This window comes from Nematolebias whitei, chromosome 17 (assembly GCF_014905685.2).
Source record: "Nematolebias whitei isolate Nwh7 chromosome 17, NemWhi1, whole genome shotgun sequence".
Taxonomy (NCBI): domain Eukaryota; kingdom Metazoa; phylum Chordata; class Actinopteri; order Cyprinodontiformes; family Rivulidae; genus Nematolebias; species Nematolebias whitei.
The window spans coordinates 29354810-29372946 of record NC_056514.1 but is presented as its reverse complement, the minus strand read 5'-3'; the positions used below and the strand labels follow the sequence as shown (position 1 = coordinate 29372946).

Sequence of the window (18137 nt, the reverse complement as noted above, 5' to 3'; positions counted from 1 at the left end):
TGAGACAATATTTTTTAATCAACGTTTCGGTGCCTGGGTTTGATCTTGCACCGTTTCATTTTGCAAGGCAGCGTCATGTGAGTGTGTTAGCTCAGTTTCATGCAGCTGAAAAAAAAAATAAAAAAATTAATTGATGTTTTTGTGATTGCTGCATCCAGTTTTTGGCAGATAACAGAAACTGCGTTTTGCCGGATGACTAATATATACTCGTAGTCAACTGCAGGCTCCAGGAGCCCTCTCAAATTTAAACATACATTTAGCATTTATTGAATTTACACTTACCCGTAACTATCACATCTTTTAGGTGTTTTGTTTAAAAAAAATAAAATAAAATAAGACAATAACAGTCATTATTGTTAAATAGCTAAAAGTAAGAAAATAAAGCCAAAATCTAATTATTTAGCTTACATTATGACAAAATAGCCTCAATGTTGCATTTATTGCAAACAGTCCAAAAAAAAAAAAAACACCTTTCATTTGTGGCTTTCAGACTAAAATAAGAAGCATCTGAATCTGCAGCATCAGCTATATATATATATATATATATATATATATATATATATATATATATATATATATATATATGAACAGCTCATTCTGTGAGGAATTCAGGTTTATTCTCAGAGGACGTCACACCTGTCAGGAAACCAGGATGCAAAAACGCCTCAGAAATAAATAAATATATAAAACAGATCTAAGCCAAACATTAGCCAATAAAATGGAAAACCAGATCCAAGGAAGCTGACGAAGCAGATCAAATCACAACAACAGCTCGGAGTCATTCTGCTTTGATACACTGGCTGTTTAAGGGTATAAAAGCTGAGGAAGAACGTGTTAATTTAGGCTTTTATATTAGTTTATTTGGCCCAAGCTGGTCAGGAATAGAGGAGTCAAACAGCCTGGAGGAAGTGCCCTCTTTTCTTTTTTTTTTGCACCCACTGGGAGACCGCCCATATGTGCTTTTAATCCACATTTTCAAGCAAAAACCTGCTATTTTACCATCACTGTCCTGCTCCCAAACTGCCTTTTTCCTCCTCTTCTTCCTCCTACAACTCCCTCTCTTCTCCTCCCCTCCTTTTTTTTTTTTTTTCCCTCCTATTTATGAAAACGTCACTTGAAGTCCCTCCCTGTTTGAATCTCATTAGTTTCTTGTGTGTTTCTCCCTGTCAATAATCCCGAATCCAGACTCTCTCTATTTCCATCCCTCTCTATCTGTCAATCAGCGCCGCCTTTGAACTGAAAACCACTCCGACCAACTTCAACTCACTCAATCCGAGCGGCTCGGCTTCTTCTCCGGCTTCCCCTTTTTTCCTGCCAAGATTTTTCCCCCTTTTTTTTTTTTTAAATATACTTTTCATACCAGCAGCCAGAGCTTTTGGATAAGGGGAGACAAATAGAAGAGAACCCCGCTTTTAAAACACTTAAACTCGGACTTCTCCAGATCAAGGGTTTAAACTTTTTGCAGGTTTTTTTTTTTGCCCCTACGAATCAAGTTGTTGGGTTTTTTTTTTTCGGGGGGAAAAATGCCGCAGCTCAACGGCGGTGGAGGGGACGATCTGGGTGCGAACGATGAAATGATTTCCTTCAAAGACGAAGGGGAGCAGGAGGAGAAGATTTCGGAGAACTCCTCGGCAGAAAGGGATTTAGCAGATGTCAAGTCCTCGCTCGTAAACGAGTCGGAAACCAACCAGAACAGCTCGTCGGATTCCGAGGTAAGTTTCGGGATCGATTCCCGTCGTCGGCGCTGGGGAAGTTTGAAGTCGACTTTTTTTTAATTTCCCAGGCCCGACTGTGTTCTGTACGCTGAAGAAAGTTCACTAAATCCGCCTACATTTAATCCTTGTGTTTCGTTGCATTTCAAGGCGGAAAGACGGCCTCCGCCTAGATCTGAAACTTTCAGAGACAAAACGCGAGAAAGTTTAGAAGAGGGTGAGTTTACTTTCTTTGCATGGTGACATTTGTGCCTGACAGACTAGGAGTGTCTCCTCTGACTTATTCCTCAAAATGCTACACCCTGGAATTAACGTCTTCCCACTTTATTAAAAAGTTTTCCTCTGTTTTTCCCCTCCTCTTCACCCCCCGCCATGTTAGCTGCGAAAAGGCAAGATGGAGGGCTGTTCAAGAGCCCACCGTACCCGGGCTACCCGTTTATAATGATCCCCGATCTCACAAGCCCCTACCTCCCCAACGGATCACTTTCTCCGACAGCACGCACAGTAAGTTCATTTTGTTTAATTTCCTGCTGGATTTGTTCACACACTCCTCACACGCACGGTGCCTGCCACAAATTAGAGATTGTCGCCCAGAAACGTTCAGAGCCAAGTTTTACAACTGCACCTGAAGTGCACAGTACAACTGCGAGCGCGTGCAGCCTGCTAACTCTGCTTGCTAAACACAAGGAAGAAAAAGCAAACAATAATGGCCGGTGGCGTCCTTAAGCTTCCAGTTTAGCATCTTTAAAATGAAACGCACAACCTCGTTCTTCGTTCTCTTCCTCTTCTTATCAGTTTATGTCTCTGTACAAGTTGAAACCAGGCTACAACAAGTGCATGATATATTATTTTACCCTATTGAATAATGCAGCTGATTTGTGTTTGCACAGCCCTCATCAAAAATGCCCTTTTTTCCAACACATGCATGGCTCTCTGACACACTGAAAGCTGTGTAAAACAGTGTAAAACCCAGCAAATAAAATAAATACATGCAAATGAGCCTTTCAAAGTGATTTGCATGTAGCAAAAGAAAAAAAAGATGGAAGAATATTGTTTGGAAGGTGCATGCATGCAACTATTATCTATTCTTCCTATAATATATAGAGGCCTATAAATGGCTGTAATTATATGAAAATATGTTAAAAGCTTGATTTATTTATTGGAAATGATTGTGCAGTTAATGTGCTTTGCTGTGCATGTGTGCCGCCTTTTCTACCTGAAGGGAATCTGCTACCTTTAACCAACGCCTGTGCCCTTTAAACATGCATTTATAATTTGTGCTATTTTCCCATTTATTTATTTGACTCAAGCACACTGTTCTTAATATGGGAGTCCTTTAAAGTAGTTTTTTTTTCCCCAATACTTTTTAATGGTTGCAATTACAAGTCTTTGCTTTAGAACCTGTCATCTCATTTTACAAGGTTAAGGCAAAGACCAGGCAGCAGGAAACATGACCCACTAACTCAGCTCTGCTTAACGAAACTGATATTTGTTACCTCAGTTTTTTTTTTTTTTGTACCCTGCATGTGCACACCTTTAGAAAATGAGCTCACATCTGACACATAATGCCTTCTTTTGTGCTTGACACAATTTCTGCTCTTGACTCAATCACCGGTTGTATCACGTGAAATCATTTTTTTTCTTTGAATCCTCTCTGTCTTTCACTTAGGAGAACCTTTTTGCCATTTTTTTTCCCCCTCTCCTGTTAAGGCTGCTGCCGGCTGGTATGTGGAATTAGTCATCCAGTTGTTCTCATCAGCGCTGACACAAACACACATTCACAACGACGACTCGCATGATTCGAAGTGAAGGACTTCCTTGTTTCAGTGGCAGGAGTTTTTTGGTTTTCTTGGTGTGTGTATCGCACAGCGCTGTGCCCTGTTGCAGTCTGCGGAGCGCTCGCTTCGTTGTTCGGCAGCTAGAAAAGCTGTAAATTTTGGTATGTCTGAGAGATGCTGCGGTGACAGGCAGTTGACCTTTGCTTCCTCATGTTGCACTTTAATTGCTCTTTTTTCCCCCCACGTGCAATTAACTAAAAATAATGTGCTTTGATTAGCAAAAATCACATTTTTTTCCCATAATTTATCATCTCTGTTCCATAAAAAAAAAAAAAATCAAGGCAAAAATAATCTCAAAATCTGCTTAATTGCAGACAAAGTTATTTCATATTAATTCCCCAGGACAAATATTTTATCAGAAGGTGGTTTTCGGTTCGTCCCTCCGTACTGTCTCGGCCCCCTCTGTCTTCAGCGCCCTGTGTGTCCAACCATTAGAGCTTTGAAGTCAGCGGTGGCTGTAATATAAATCTATTAAACTTAAAGCTGGTATAAATAATTCACCTGGACATTGATTAGCTGTCTTGCTCCCTAACATGTCATGTTAGGCTCCGAATATGACTGCCAGCATTATTAGTATGAGACTTTGTCCGACTTGTCATGAAAGCCTTTGATTCATGGTGCGTTTTCTTTTTTCTCTCTTCGTCTGTTCTTTTTTTTCCTCTTATGGCGTTGCAAAGACATTCTTATTTTAATGGATGAATTTAGGCCTTGAAATGTGTATTTTATATTTCATATACATATTTTAAATTGCAATTTTTTTGTCCCATCAGTTGTCACTTCCCTTAATCCCTCTGGACATCTTAAACTGTTTGCGTTATTTTTGTGTTTGAATGACTGAAGAGGGGGGAAATTCCTGCATGAGGCCATTACCGTCTGACCTCTGGGAGCCATAACCAGTGAGAGTTTGGTTTTCCTACCGCCTAAATCCAAGAAGGCTCACAATTTAGTATCATTTAGCAATTTGACATGATGCTGTGCCCGGGTTTTAAAAGCCTTCCTGCCCTTGTCTCCTCCTCTCCTCTTCCTGCCGTCTCCCTCCTCCCTCAAACCTCACACAAAGGCCTGCTGAATCCCAGGGTGCAGGTTGAATTGGGGAAGTGGCCTGCCAAGTTCACCCTGGTTTTTCATCTCCTTTAACGGTCCTCCTTGTTCCTTTTCCCCCCCCCCCTCCCCCCCCCCCCCCCCCCCACCCCCCATGTCTTTCTCCTTTCTGCATCTACCTTTTGTTTCTCGCCGTGGCTAACGTGAAGCTTGTGAGGGGAGAGGGAAAATACAAAAGGCAGCGGGTTAACTCCGGTGCTGTGGGCTAACATCGCACCTCAACAGGTCTGGAGACGCAGAGGCCGAGGGAAGGGAGAAGAGTGGGATCTGGGGCGGCCAGCTCTCCTGTGTCGGAGGCTGCGGGGCCGTAAATCCACCGGCTTTATTTAGTGCTTCTCGGACTTATGAATGTTAAGATATTTGACGCCACTCCTGGCCCCATATAATTCTCCAGGCCCGGAGACTTTTGGCAGAGGTTTTGAGTTTCGACGTATAATTACGACTAGTTGTGTAAAGGAACAAGTAGAGGTGGGGCGAATGGTGGTGGGGTAGGAGGGGGGTGAAAATGCAAGACTGAGCATCCACCTATGTGTTCAGAATGGAGGGAGGAAAGGAAAAAGATGCTCCCAGAAGCTGCAGTGAATCTTCTAGAAGACGGTAAAAAAAAAAAGGCTTTGTGCGCTTGAAACAATAGCTTTTCCGTCTTTGTTCCGCTCGTCTTGCTGCAGATTACTGGGAAATAAATCCACTTTTGTATACGCACCGGTTTCACCTCTCAATTTATTTTTCTTAGGAAATCATTCAAGATTTTATTCACGGAACATTACAAGGGAAGATGCATAAATGAGTGCACTATTCTTCACTGTGCACATATTCCTGTGGCCTTATCGGGTAATAAATGGCACAGACGGTATCTTTCCCCAACATGTCAGCAGCATGAGCATAACAATGGTACATCATATGGATTGTGCGTTCGGCTGGTGTAAATGGATTTTTGGCTGTGACAAGAGGAAAGATGGTTTTAATGCGGATTTAAGGGATAGGGCCCACACCTTATCAAATTGGCTTTACATGTTAATCGGGCCTAATTGGTGTCCGCGGGGGTTTCCGTGGCACGACGTGGCTGCATTTTTTTCCCCTCCTCTCCCCTCCTCAAGCTGCAAAATGCACTCTGAATATAGTCGGAAGGTTGCGCTCCTTTTGTCTTGCAAATCACTTTTGTTTACAGAAGTATGGCGGAATTAGCGGCTCCCACTCTCCGTCTCCCTCCCTCCCCACTGGTCCCTTCTCTCCGCTGCTCCTCTCATCCTCTGCGAGGACGAGAAAGAAAAATGTCATTTTTGGGGGTAAAATTTTATTTCTTTGACTCAATAAACAGTCGTAAAAAGTTCAATCTGCTTTGGATTTGAGGAGTTAAGTTGGAGAGCTGGAGGCGAGGGGGAAGCTGGGGAGCAAAGTTTGGCACCGTTAAACTGAAACCGGAGTCTGCTTGACATTAGCGGTGCACAGCACATTCTCTGAGCTTAATTAGTCCAAACTGTAATTGTTCATGGTCTGCCAATAGGAGTAATGCTCGGGAAAAGTGGAGTTGCTCTAAATCGGCTCGGGGTTTTAAAAACAATAAATCACTCGCATATTTGTGCCGTGATTCAGTTCGAGGCTCGACCTCTCCCATCTCGACATGTGGTAAATTGTAAAGTCAATGAATCGCAGATGTAGGAAAGGTGGGGTGCTGGTGGTGAGGACTCTGCGAGGGAGACAGAGGGAGTACAGTGAGGTTTTGTTAGCGCCTGGTGAATAAATGGAAAAGGATTGTGCTGTAAATATTTACAGAGATCTTTTTATGGTGGAAAAAAAAAAAAAGAACCATTTTCCCTTCAGCTGGTGGAGTTTAATTGTCTTAACGCTGATGATCACAATCTGAGTCAAACGAGAGCTTAGGCACGCGTCGATCTGTCACTCTGTTTCAAATGCCACAGAGGCAACAAAACAAACCAACACAAAAGTAAAAAAAAAAAAAAAATCTGTTTGTGGTGTGTTTGTAATCAGATTTTTAGTGCAAAGGGAGCAGTGGTTCCCTGGTGGCAGTGTGAACTGGGTTTGGGTGTAGCAGCTGCAGTCAAGTCTGGTTTGGAGCTGAGCAATTTTTAAATTAAATCCTTGACTTCAACATTTTTAATGTAATAACGGCTAATCTGAGGCCTAATTTGGACTTCATTGTGACAGATTGTGCCTGTTACTCGTTAAGTCACGACACAGCCTGGGCATTTTTTTTTTGTCAAATTTATTCTTTTGAATGAATGACTCTATTTTCACCTTCTGTATTTTTGCATGCTTCTGTCAATGAGCCACCGCTCTCTGCTTTTCTGTTTGGGGGGGAATAAAGGCATTAGTTCAGCAGCTGTGCTCTGGGGTCCTTCTCACCCCACAACCCCCCTCTGAGTGAGTGTAACCCCCTTCCTCTCCCGCCTTACACCCCTCCTCCCCCTTCCGCCTCTCCAATACATTTCCATAGAGCTTAACACAAAGATAGTACTGTACATCTGGAATGCAACTTGTGTCGTCTGTTAAATATAGTTTAGCTTCTCTCCTGGGTCTGCAGGACTTGGGGCTCCCCTTAAACATGGAAACCAAATTATTATTTCTGCACCTGCGTTAAAGCCACAAGTTAAACCTGCATACAAACCTTTATTGTTTAGTAGACAGTGCATATAACCTTTTGTAATTTTTTAAAAACTTTTGTAGGTAGCGTATACACACGCAGAATCCAGTATTGGTTCTTTTTTTTCAAAACCTTTTACGTTTCCACGTTCTTTCCTGAATAAAATGTTTTAAGTGTTGCATTATTTCACCACGAGTGATGCACCACGAGTCATCGATTTGTTTGTTTTTTTAAATAAAAATTATTGTTCAATGATGCATAGCAGTGAAGGGACCCTGATGCAAAACCAGGTGTTGGCAATGTTTTCTACTCGTGCTTCCATATAATTTTAAAGTAGACTTCATGCAACCTTTTTAAAAGTCTTAATTAATTAAAGAAAAGTAAAACTAGACATATTTGCATGAACTGATTTGGAAGAGGTATATTTATGTTGGCATTAGGTGACTATATGGACATATGACTGTTTTCAACGGGGATAGAGGTCAAAGCAAAAACATAATCTGGAATCGGACATAAAACTCATCGAAACATGTATGTAATCAAAAATATAGGATATATCATATCATAGGGCTGGACAATAATTCGATATCGATATATATCAAAATATAATTTAATTCAATAATGGGGATATGAGTTTTAAGCACATTTTCGATATTTCGATATGATTACGTTTCACTGACGCATTTATTTTTCTGTTGGGGTTGAAGCGGCCGCTTCAGTTTCAGCCCAAACAGAAAAAGGTGCGACACAACTACGTAAGTGCGCGGTGACGTACACCACAGCTCGAAGGAGTCAGCAGTAACGGGCTAGGCTAAGCTCCAATGCGCGGCAAGTTTTCGCCTCAAAATGAGCGCCCATGACGGTCAGAATGTGACTGAACAAGGTTTCACAAGCGAAGAGAAAGCAGATGACATAACTGACAAGAGAGGAGAGACTAATTTGTTGGTGTGGAAGTGGTTCGGCTTTCTAAGATCCGATAAACTGTGAATGTGCTGGAGAGTCGTTCCAACTAGCGGTGGGAACACATCTAACTTGTTCCACTCGATAGAATATGTTGAGAGTCAGAAGATGAAGCACAATAAAAAATTGAGCCAACGTGTCCCTGGAACAACCCCCCCAGCTGTATCAAAAGTGAAACCATGCAGCAAACACAGACACTTGCTGCATGGGTTAGGGTTAAGTTGTTGTTAAAAGTTAAACCTATTAATATTGACAAAGTTGAGAGTTTTATGTTTATTTGACGGTGATTTCAAATTTCTTTGAAGGTTAAATACAAATAAAAAGGTGAACATTCATTTATTTGTACAGTTTTTCTATTATTGGATATTGGAATTATATAATTATCGACCTAAATTAAGAAAATATATCGTGATAAAAGTTTTGGCCATATCATCCAGCCCTATTATATCATCGTCAGGATATAATACATCATATTCTTCAAGGTTCTTTATTGCCATTCACATCACATTCGGTACATGAGGTGGAACGAAATTGTGTACTCAAGGTCCCAGTTACATCCATAAATAGCAATAAAATAAAATGTAAAAAGAAACAGCACAAGATATATGCTTAACACTAATAATGTAAGATAATATGGTATATTAAGCAGCAGCCTGCAGGATATATACTGTAAATATATTTTGACCAGGGCTTGATGCTCTCTTAATGTCAAATGTTAGTGGCTCTTTCCTCTAAAAGCCAACAGTGACAAGTTTATGGAGGCCATCTGAAAACCTTTTGAGAAAATAAGTTTTCATTTCTTTTTATTGGTTTAATAAACGGACTAAATAAACACCGCAACAACGATTCAAGCTGTTTGGAACAGTCTAGTTGGATTATCGGCAAATGTTTCCATTTTTATTTGTTTTAGGCGTACTTAAAATAAAACTGAAAACAAACGAACAAAACAAACACAAAAAAGGACCTCTGGCTAAAAAAACCCCCTAAAAAACATGGAAATCTCAACTTTTTACTGATTAATTATTGACATTTGGAAATAGTCTGTCAATTAAAGGTTGAATGAATGGTAAAAATTCAGTTGGAAAAACCCGAAATCCTAATTATTTGCATTACAAGCAGGCTTGAGTCAATCCAGCTTTTATCAAGCAGGGTTTTTCCATATTGATCATTAATTTAGTTGATTCTTGCTTAAATAAGAGGTAATAAGTTTTTTTCTTGTATTTCAGACATTTAATTGCTCATCGTCCAGTTGCTCTGTAAATAGTTGGCGCCACATTGGTTGACCTCTACAGACTTGTTGAAAATGGTGATAAGATGAATTGAGGTGGTTGTTGAAGGTTTGAGCTTTTATTGGCTGCGTTTCTGTGCTGCATCAGCTGAGGAGATAACGTTAATGACTATTGATCGGATCTTTTAGATGTAAAGGTTATGGGTTGGGTTCGGATTAGTTAGTTTCGAGAGATTGTTACCCAGAATGGGTATTTTTGGAGAAGGCATCGCAAAAGTTACTTTCCAGCAGACTTTAAATGTGCATCCAGCGAACAGCATTTTAGCTCAGGAGAATAAATCCAGAGTTTTTATGAAGCATTCTTTGAGCTCGGATACCGATCTAAAAATCCCTCTGGTATGTGCGTTCCTTTGCTTGCCTGAACGTTTCTGTAACTTCATTCATAATGGGTCCAGATTGCTCCAGTAGCCAAATGAGTTCACCAGTAGCAGAGTGGGAGGGGAGCAGAGAAAAGCGGGAAATGTGTGTAAGGCCGCTGCGTGTGTGAGTGAAGGGGCAGCGGTGGTGGGAAGGTGTGGGGAGGCCAGGGGTCGGATGCACAAAAGCCGTCTGAATAGAGCGCATAATTGCTGTTAATGCCAGGGCAATGAGAGCAGCGACAGTTCCTGGTTAGATGTCCAAACAATAGTGCCCCTGGGCTTCACATTTATCTTCCTGTGTGCAAAGTGGGGGATGACTGAGGGGAGCACAGATTGGAGCAGCAGAGTTTCAATTTTCAGCTGAGTTTAACTATGAAGCAAGTGTGTGCGTTCTAAACCCCCCAGCCTCCTCCACCTCCAGTTGTTTCTTTTTCCCACCCTCATCATCGTCGTCATCAAGAAATTTGCCTGTAAAAGCCTTGGGTTGGAGGGCCGCTCAATCTTTTTTTCTCCATTTCCCCCCTCGGCTTGTGTGTGCATTCAGCGAGGAGGTACCACGCTGCCTTCACAGCTCCTAATGATCACATTGGGCTGGATAATGACTAGCTGTGCTGGTGTGCAGTGAGCACCTGTGGTAAACCAGCCTTTTATGAATGTGGTAAAATGCCCTGGAACATACCATAGAAGAAGAATCTCATTCATGCTTATATCATCTTTAAATACCTTTTCCTCTGGTAGTTTTATTCTTGGCGGCGTCTCGTTAAGACATTACGCAAATATCATTCACAAACAAGCTTACGTTTCTGTAAAACTACAGCATTTTCTAATTAAAAAAGGCAAACCATGAAACTGTAAGAATGACTTCTTTAGGCACACTTTACGTTATATTATTGCGGACTATTGTAAACCGCAGCCTTGTTTTTGTATCTCAGGGGATTTTCAGTTTGCAGATAATCTGTTCAAAACCCCTCGGATGGGAAGGAAGCACAAGCTAAACACATAATGGAGCAGTTTAAGGTGATAAAATTCCAGTCGATGTATTTTTAATCTACTAATTAAACTTTTAATTGTGGCAGGATAAGCTCCGAGGAGTGTGTGTGTGTGGGGGTTTAGGGGAGTGAGGGGCTAATGAGGTGAGCGCAAGCTTGCTTGTTTTGGCTTTTTTTTTTTGTTCTGAGGTGAGGGAGGTTTCAGAGTGCGAAACAGAATAATTTCATCTACTAATCTGTGGATTATGGTAGGATTAAAAAAAAAAGTTGTTGGCGAGATTACTTCAGAATGCACATGGCTAATAAAACGTAACCCCTTTACCCTGCAATGTGGAGCTGCGCTGGATTTTTTTTTTCTCTCTAGCTGATCAACCAATTCCAGTGGAAAACAGATTAAGAGTAAATTCCCTTCAACCAGCTGTTAGAAACCTATTTACACATAATAATACACCTCTTACAAAGAGACAGCTGTCAACTTCGTAAACAGTTTATCACATCTGGATGCTCCAACGTGCAACATCAAGCGAACTGATTAATATTACTGTGTAAGAAACCTAAAATATAATTAATTTAGGATGCTAACATATATATGTGGCTATTGTTAAAAAAAAAAAAACCAAACATATTCAGCTTTTTAAAAATTCTGCTGGCACCCATTGTGCTCCCTCCTCTGCACTTGGAGGTCAGTGTGACTGCAGCGCTCAGGGTCAATTCCGAAAGTGAACAAATTGACTCGTGGAAGTGAATTGTCAATTGTCATTCTCCCTCGAGGGGTCAGAGTGAAAAGAGCGCCTTGTTTGGACAACTGTCCCGAGGTGAGAGTGGCCCTTACCGACCAGCCTGGAGGGATGCACACACGGGAGGCCGAGTGCAACCAAGTGAACTGGCGGACAGACAGACGGGCAAGAAGGAATGTGGCACAGCTCAGGTGTAAAACGATAGAATCGAGTCACCCTGAAATTGCTGCTTGATTGCAGTAATGACCTGCAGTTGGCAGCTCGGATTGTGTCCACGATCATTGGCACTGACAAAATGAGGAAGCAGTGATTGGACTTTTCCTATATAAAAAGAAAACAAGCCTGAATGACAGCTGATTTAGTAGATTTCTGTGTTAAACATTAAAAGCAGATTAGTGCCGCACATGTTCTTGTACTTAAATTTTCATACTTCAGCACAGGAATGCTGCAGTCATTTTTCAATGTTCTGGTTTACTAATGATGGATCTGGATCGCGAGTGGGATTGAAGTCTTAGTTTAGCAGATTTCCTAGCGGCTGCCACTTTTCAAAACTTCTGATTTGATTTAGAAACAACTTTTTCAACTCAAATGTATTTCAGTGCTTGCTTTTTGCTGGAATACCAACTAAATCTATTCTTTGACTTTTGTCTTTGGCACTTACTTAAAATTTATAGCTTTTGATTTATTTCTTGATCACATTTTCATAATGGGTAAAAAAAAAAACCATTCAATAGAACATTATGACTGTACAAAAAACATATATTTTGAGCATCCTAATTAAATAAACATTTCACTAGAATAATTTGTCATTTTCCAAATCCGATTTGTGATTCTGAAAGTTGAGAGTGGCATTACTAGACAGGCCTGGCCTTTGTGTCGTGATGCACGTCATCACGCACTTTAGAACCGGGAGGCCTTTTTATCTGCACTTTATTGCCCCCTCTATCTTTATTGTCTGCATATTATAAATATCAATAAAGATAAATTTTCAGCTTTGTCATGACACACGGAATCAAGTGGTTTCCGGAAGGAGCCACAGGGAAGAGATGATTTTTCACTAGTCTCTCTTCCTTAGGTGGTCAGCTAGAACCATATCAGACTGCATTTACCAGCAGTAACCAGTGCAAGGCTCTGGGGATGAATCTAGTCCTGCATGCATATAAAAGCCCTTTGTTTGTTGTGGATGACCCTTGCCGGTATAAGGCCGGTGTCTGTCTCTGCTCAGGCAGGCAGGCAGGCCTGCATTGAGGATGCAGCAGCTGGCCGGGGACCAGGCACAGGAATGCTGTGTGTGCTGTTTAAACTGTGGCTTGTCTCAGTGCGGGCCTTTAAGGACTGGAGGGAAGGAAGTTGCTGCATGTTTACATAGCTGAATTGTCTGTTGCCCCCACCTCCTTCCTTCAGTGTCTAATACACTTCTGTTCAAACATTCACAAGTGTGGAGATGACCCCCACTGATGTCTGTGTTCACAGCTCTGCCTTCACCCTGTATGAAAAATGGAGACTCATAGCTGCTAACTTTCTTCCCTGCTGTGTGTTTGCTGCTTTAACCTGGAGGCTTGGATGATAGATAAAAAGTATCTCAAGGATCTGTTCATTACACTGAGACAAGAGAGGAAGGGAACATACAGATGAATGAAGATGTAGAAGGCACCTCATTGCTTTTACTAGGGTCCAGAAGCCAGACATTGACGGACGGCAGTGTTGTCAAGCTAATTGTTGTTTGAATTACCTGTTATGATCCGATGACAAATCTCTCACACTCTTGCCACCAGAGCGGAAAATGTATCCGGGGATTGACATGGTCTTGGTGAGTGTGTAAACCCGACTTCAACAAGATGGATAAATGCAATTATTGGACAGACCTGGAAAGGAGAAAATCCATTTAAAGCCCGTAAAGCTAAGCAGGGGCCGTGGTTAATTCATTTGGCCAATTTACGGGTGATGTACGAGTGTCAGGGCACATTAGTCAGGCAGGGAGATGGGCGAGTGTGTGTTTGCTCAGTAGATAGCGTGAGTGTGTATTTTTTTTAAAGGATAGGGCTTCATGTGAAGATGCTCTTTGGATGCAGCGCAGTCTCCTTGAGACATGTGTTTTTCCTCCCTCCGCACCACTTGGCGTCTCAGTGGACAAAGCCAATGGAGCCTGGTTGTGGAAATGACAAAAAGATGCACTGAGTGCCCCGAGTGGGAGGGAAGCAGGATTGCTTTGCAAATGAGGTGCAGAAACGTGGCTGTGGTCTGCTGGGCAGCAGAGTGAGTACCAGAATACTTTGCCATACCAAGAGCTCAATCAGGTCCTGTCAGCGCCTTCCCACTATCCCCACAAGCTAAATGACTGCTTTTTCAGCAAGCAGCAGGTGTAGTGAAAACATGACAACCCAATATCTGATTCTGGTGACAATTTATCATACTACATTTGTTATATGCCATTCTTTTTATGTAGCTACAGACAAATGTGAGATAATGCCACAAATAGGAAGCTAAAATGAAACTAAACTTAAGCTTAAACTAAAATTAACTTAGTTTGTAGTTTAGAGACTTTATGCTTATAGTAATTCTGTTATACTGAAATTGACTTACTGACTTTTCTAAACTTATGAGTTCTAAAACAATGCTGTTATGGAAACACACACACTAAAAACCAGCCACATGAAAAATCCCTGTGATGTTGGACCATTTATTATATCTTAGACGCATTATTTTCTTCAGACCTTTAGTTGTTTTTTACTTGTCTACCTTGTATCATTTCATCAACTCTTGTCTTGCACAGACATTAGATCACTTTACTCTGCTTAGTCTGTTAAACAGCCATTGTCTTGGTGGAGCAAAACCACTCAGTGGTTACACAAGCTAGAGTGGTATGCAAAAACAGTGGTTAGAGTGTAGCCAGGCGGGTGAGAGGCGTTGAGAGAAGCTTTGGTTTACAGCTTCTAGCCGCAGCCTTGAATCAGGTTTACTATCAAGACAGAGAGACGTGAGAGGCTAAGGCCTCTCTCACTATGACGCCGAAGCTTTTAAGTGGTTGGGATTGTGCTTAAAGGCTTCTTGATTTAGTCGATTTGGATTGCAATCTGTGTCAGAGAAAGTGCACGTTAGCATGCGTCACCTGACTGCAAGGCAGCCGGCCTCAAGAAACCAGAGTCGGTGTGAATGCCGAGGCTTTTTAAAGATAGGTGCCAGAACTGCCACCCATGCCTGCCATACAGCAGCTGGGGAAAGACTGCAAGGTCCACGGTCAATTGTGGGCCATTGCAAGATGGGATTAATGAGAATTTACTGACAGAAGGGGCTCAAAAAAGCAGTCCTCCATGCTGTCTGGTGGCTTAAACTTTCACTATCTCTGCATGCACCTTCTGTAGAGATGGTGTTTTTTCTTGACTATAAACCAGTTTCAGGCGAACCGTCCACAATCGATGGCGAATCCAGTGGACTGTCAGTGCAATATTTTTCATTTTGACACTAGTGGCAGATATTCAGATGTTACCATTGCATCAATAGGATGAAGAGAGTTGTCATGATAGTGTTAGTATTTTATCTAGACTGACCCTGGGTTTTTGAGCTGCTCAGAGATGGATTATAATGAAATTATAACCTGGTTCTGACTGGTTTAAACAGGGCCAGTAACTCTAAAAAAAAAAAGTCTCCCAGGGATTCAATATCCGTCAAGGAATACAGTTTTTATTTATTTTATTTTATTTATTTCTTTATTGGCTCGCTGCACTACATAGAAAGGCTTTTTCTGCACCAGTATCATTTTTCCTGAAACGCCAGACCACATAAGATCCATTGAGATCACACTGAGTCCGGCCCCCTTATCCACATGATAGACTGTGCTCCCGAATGTGAAGGAGGAGCCTAGGCCCTATATATTTGTAATGCCATGTGACAGCCGGCCCTTCCGGTACAAGATCTTGCATCAAAATTGTATCGGAGAGGCCAGTGCTGTAAACTGTAATTTTCTCCTGTCTTGATTTAATACAATTGGTAAAACTTAATTCACATTTCCTTTATTTATTGAGATGGTGCGAGTTGCTACTTCTAAGCGAGGTCCGAGCTGGAGGCCGGATGAGCTGGAGGCGGGCCTGGGGGTCCGAGATGAGGCCTGAGACCCACAGCTAGCAACAGCTAGCTGCAGCAGCTCGGGGCCTGCAACAGTATGTCGTCAAGGAACAAAATGAGATTTTGTTTAGTTTTTGATTTGGTAGTCCGTTCCCCAGGACTTTTCTTGCAAATATTTGGTTCTGTTACAGCTGCAAAACTCCTTTTTCCAAACATCTTAAGAATTACGAAATAATCTCATGCATAAAACAATCTTTTTAATCTTTTTCATTCTAGGTTTTGACTATCTCGAACTTCTAAAGTACTTTGGACATTATAATAATAAATGGTGCTGTTTAGCTCACATGTGGATGAACAACTCAACAGGGAAGTAGAACAGAAAACCTCCCCCCTCAAGGTTGTGGTGTTGTAAGATTCGCCCGGGAGCCTGCAAGTTCTCTGAACCTTTGAGGGAAAGTTTCATGGACCCTTTTTTTTAAATATTTGAACTCTTGCATTTGGGATAACTTTTGAGTCTCATAATTTTGTGATGCAAAGATGCATATCTAACCATTGTTTTCTGATTTTATTTTCTAATGCTTGCCCTCACCCCTACTTAGCCCATGGGAGAACAACTGCTGTCTACCATCTATAGGCCAGCCAAATTCCTCACCCTGACTCGGAAAGAAAAAAAAAATCGTGGACGTTTTCTATACGCTCCTGAAGATCATTTTACAAGAGTAGATGCGCCTCTCAACTGTTCCCATTCAGTCGGGAGCGTCTGTAGTTTAAATAATCTCCAGTAGTGCGAAACTGAAGCAATTTTTAAAAATGTTTTTGTTTTATTTCTGTGCTTTGGTTATTTTAGAATGAAACCTTTCCCCCACCTGCACAATATGCAGTTGTTTTAAGTTGGGATCTAGTTCAACACCTTAAGAAGTAAACAGAAATCAAGCTAGACAGGAAAATTTAATGCAGGTTCAGCCAAAGGGGGGATCTTGTTTCAATTGGCCTAAGAACCAGCTTTTGGCAGTTTGCTCTAGTGACGGTTTTTGCGTGTTCAGAAATGATCTCAGCGAAAACATTTTGTACTCGACATTAATGAGTCCAGTCAGCACACTCATTTCATTGCCATTTAGCTCTGTGGTTGTGCTAAATCACAAACAGGCTGACAGATGCCTCACTAACAGTCAGGAGCAGAACTCCGACTTGAACTTGAGGAGAATCTTGTCTCTTGAAACGCCAGCTCAGTCACTGGAGCTTCTTGGCCTGAGACTGAGATGCTATGGTCTTAAACACTGGGAAATTCAACCTGTAATTGTTCACAGAAGCCATTGGCAGGATAAGCTAAGAAATGATGAGTAAGGCATCTACAGGGAACTGGGCTGGATGCTGAGATAAGAAGGCTCGCACTTGCTGCTCGAGGTTTTTCAAGAAAAGATTCGCACCCACGGGGTTTCTCCCCTGTGTTAAACTGGTCGCCCTTAAGAGGAAAAGAATACTCTAAAAACCAGTGCTCTTGTTTCTTTTTTCTCCTTTTTCTTATTTGACCCTCTTTTTAAGAAACAGACACTTTCCTAACGCTTTAAATTGGCCTTGTCATGCGGTTTCCTCAACTGAGTGTCTGGGAGCCGACTGTTTCCACACAGGCCGGTGTTCTGTACCAGTTTTGGTTTTAAGAAAAGAAAGAATCTGTTTTTTCTGGCACCGGTCTCGGTGGCATTAAACTTCCATTTTTTTTTTCTCCCCCAAAGGCGAACACAGTCATGTTTGTATTCTTTATGCTTTTTTGATTTGAGTCACAGTTGTTTGGCAAGAGGTGCTCAACACTGTGCACCCCCCCCCCCCCTCCACCCGCTTGAATCACAAATCCAGCTTGTGTAGTGTTCAATCTGCCATGTTTTAGTAAATATCATCAGTAATGATTCAATTGGGCATAAAGTAATTGAGAGGCGGCTTGCTTGCCATCTGTCTGGTGAGATTATGACTTTCTGTGTAATTAATCGTGCGACCTTGCGGCCACGGAGGTGGTGTTAGCGGGCAGCCACTGCCAAAGACCCAGGCTGTCTTACTTAAAGTCAGGGGACGCTGACTGGTGGGGGGTTGTTGTGTGGTTTTAAAAGTTTAGCCCAGCTGCTAAAGATAGCACAAACTGATGTGAGCTGAGCCTAAGTAGCAGCGTGAATGTCTCCTGTGTGTGCTCTCATGTACACACCAACAAGGCCATGTTAAAGCCCAAGTCGCCAAGCCTCCCTCAGTTTGTAGAGTAACCCAACTAAAGTCAGACTGATCCCTGTGTGCATAAAGTGTAACCAGGGGAGTATAGTAGGGGTCAAAGAGTCTCTGTTTGTGTGTTTCTGTGTGAGGTCACAATAGACTGACTAGAGACTGCTGATTTTATGCTTTGGTTTTGTTGACTCCTGAGGTTTGGTTTCTCTTGGACACTGTCCAGAGACTACAAGGCCTGCTTCTCCTCAGCTCTCACGTGAGGCAGACATGATTGGATTTCA

The 18137-nt window shown here is 41.8% G+C and overlaps 1 protein-coding gene across 18 annotated transcripts in view; it reads left to right on the top strand.

The window, feature by feature from the left end:
* Positions 1-1161: 1161 nt before the first annotated feature.
* Positions 1162-18137, top strand: part of tcf7l2 (transcription factor 7 like 2) — a 91686-nt gene continuing 74710 nt past the window's right edge. For all 18 annotated transcript variants that reach the window (XM_037691464.1, XM_037691462.1, XM_037691461.1 and 15 more), the window contains exons 1-3: positions 1162-1712; positions 1863-1929; positions 2092-2216. In XM_037691464.1, coding sequence (XP_037547392.1) covers positions 1524-1712; positions 1863-1929; positions 2092-2216 — 381 coding nt within the window. In that variant the 5' untranslated portion in view covers positions 1162-1523. The remainder of the gene's footprint in view (positions 1713-1862; positions 1930-2091; positions 2217-18137) is intronic.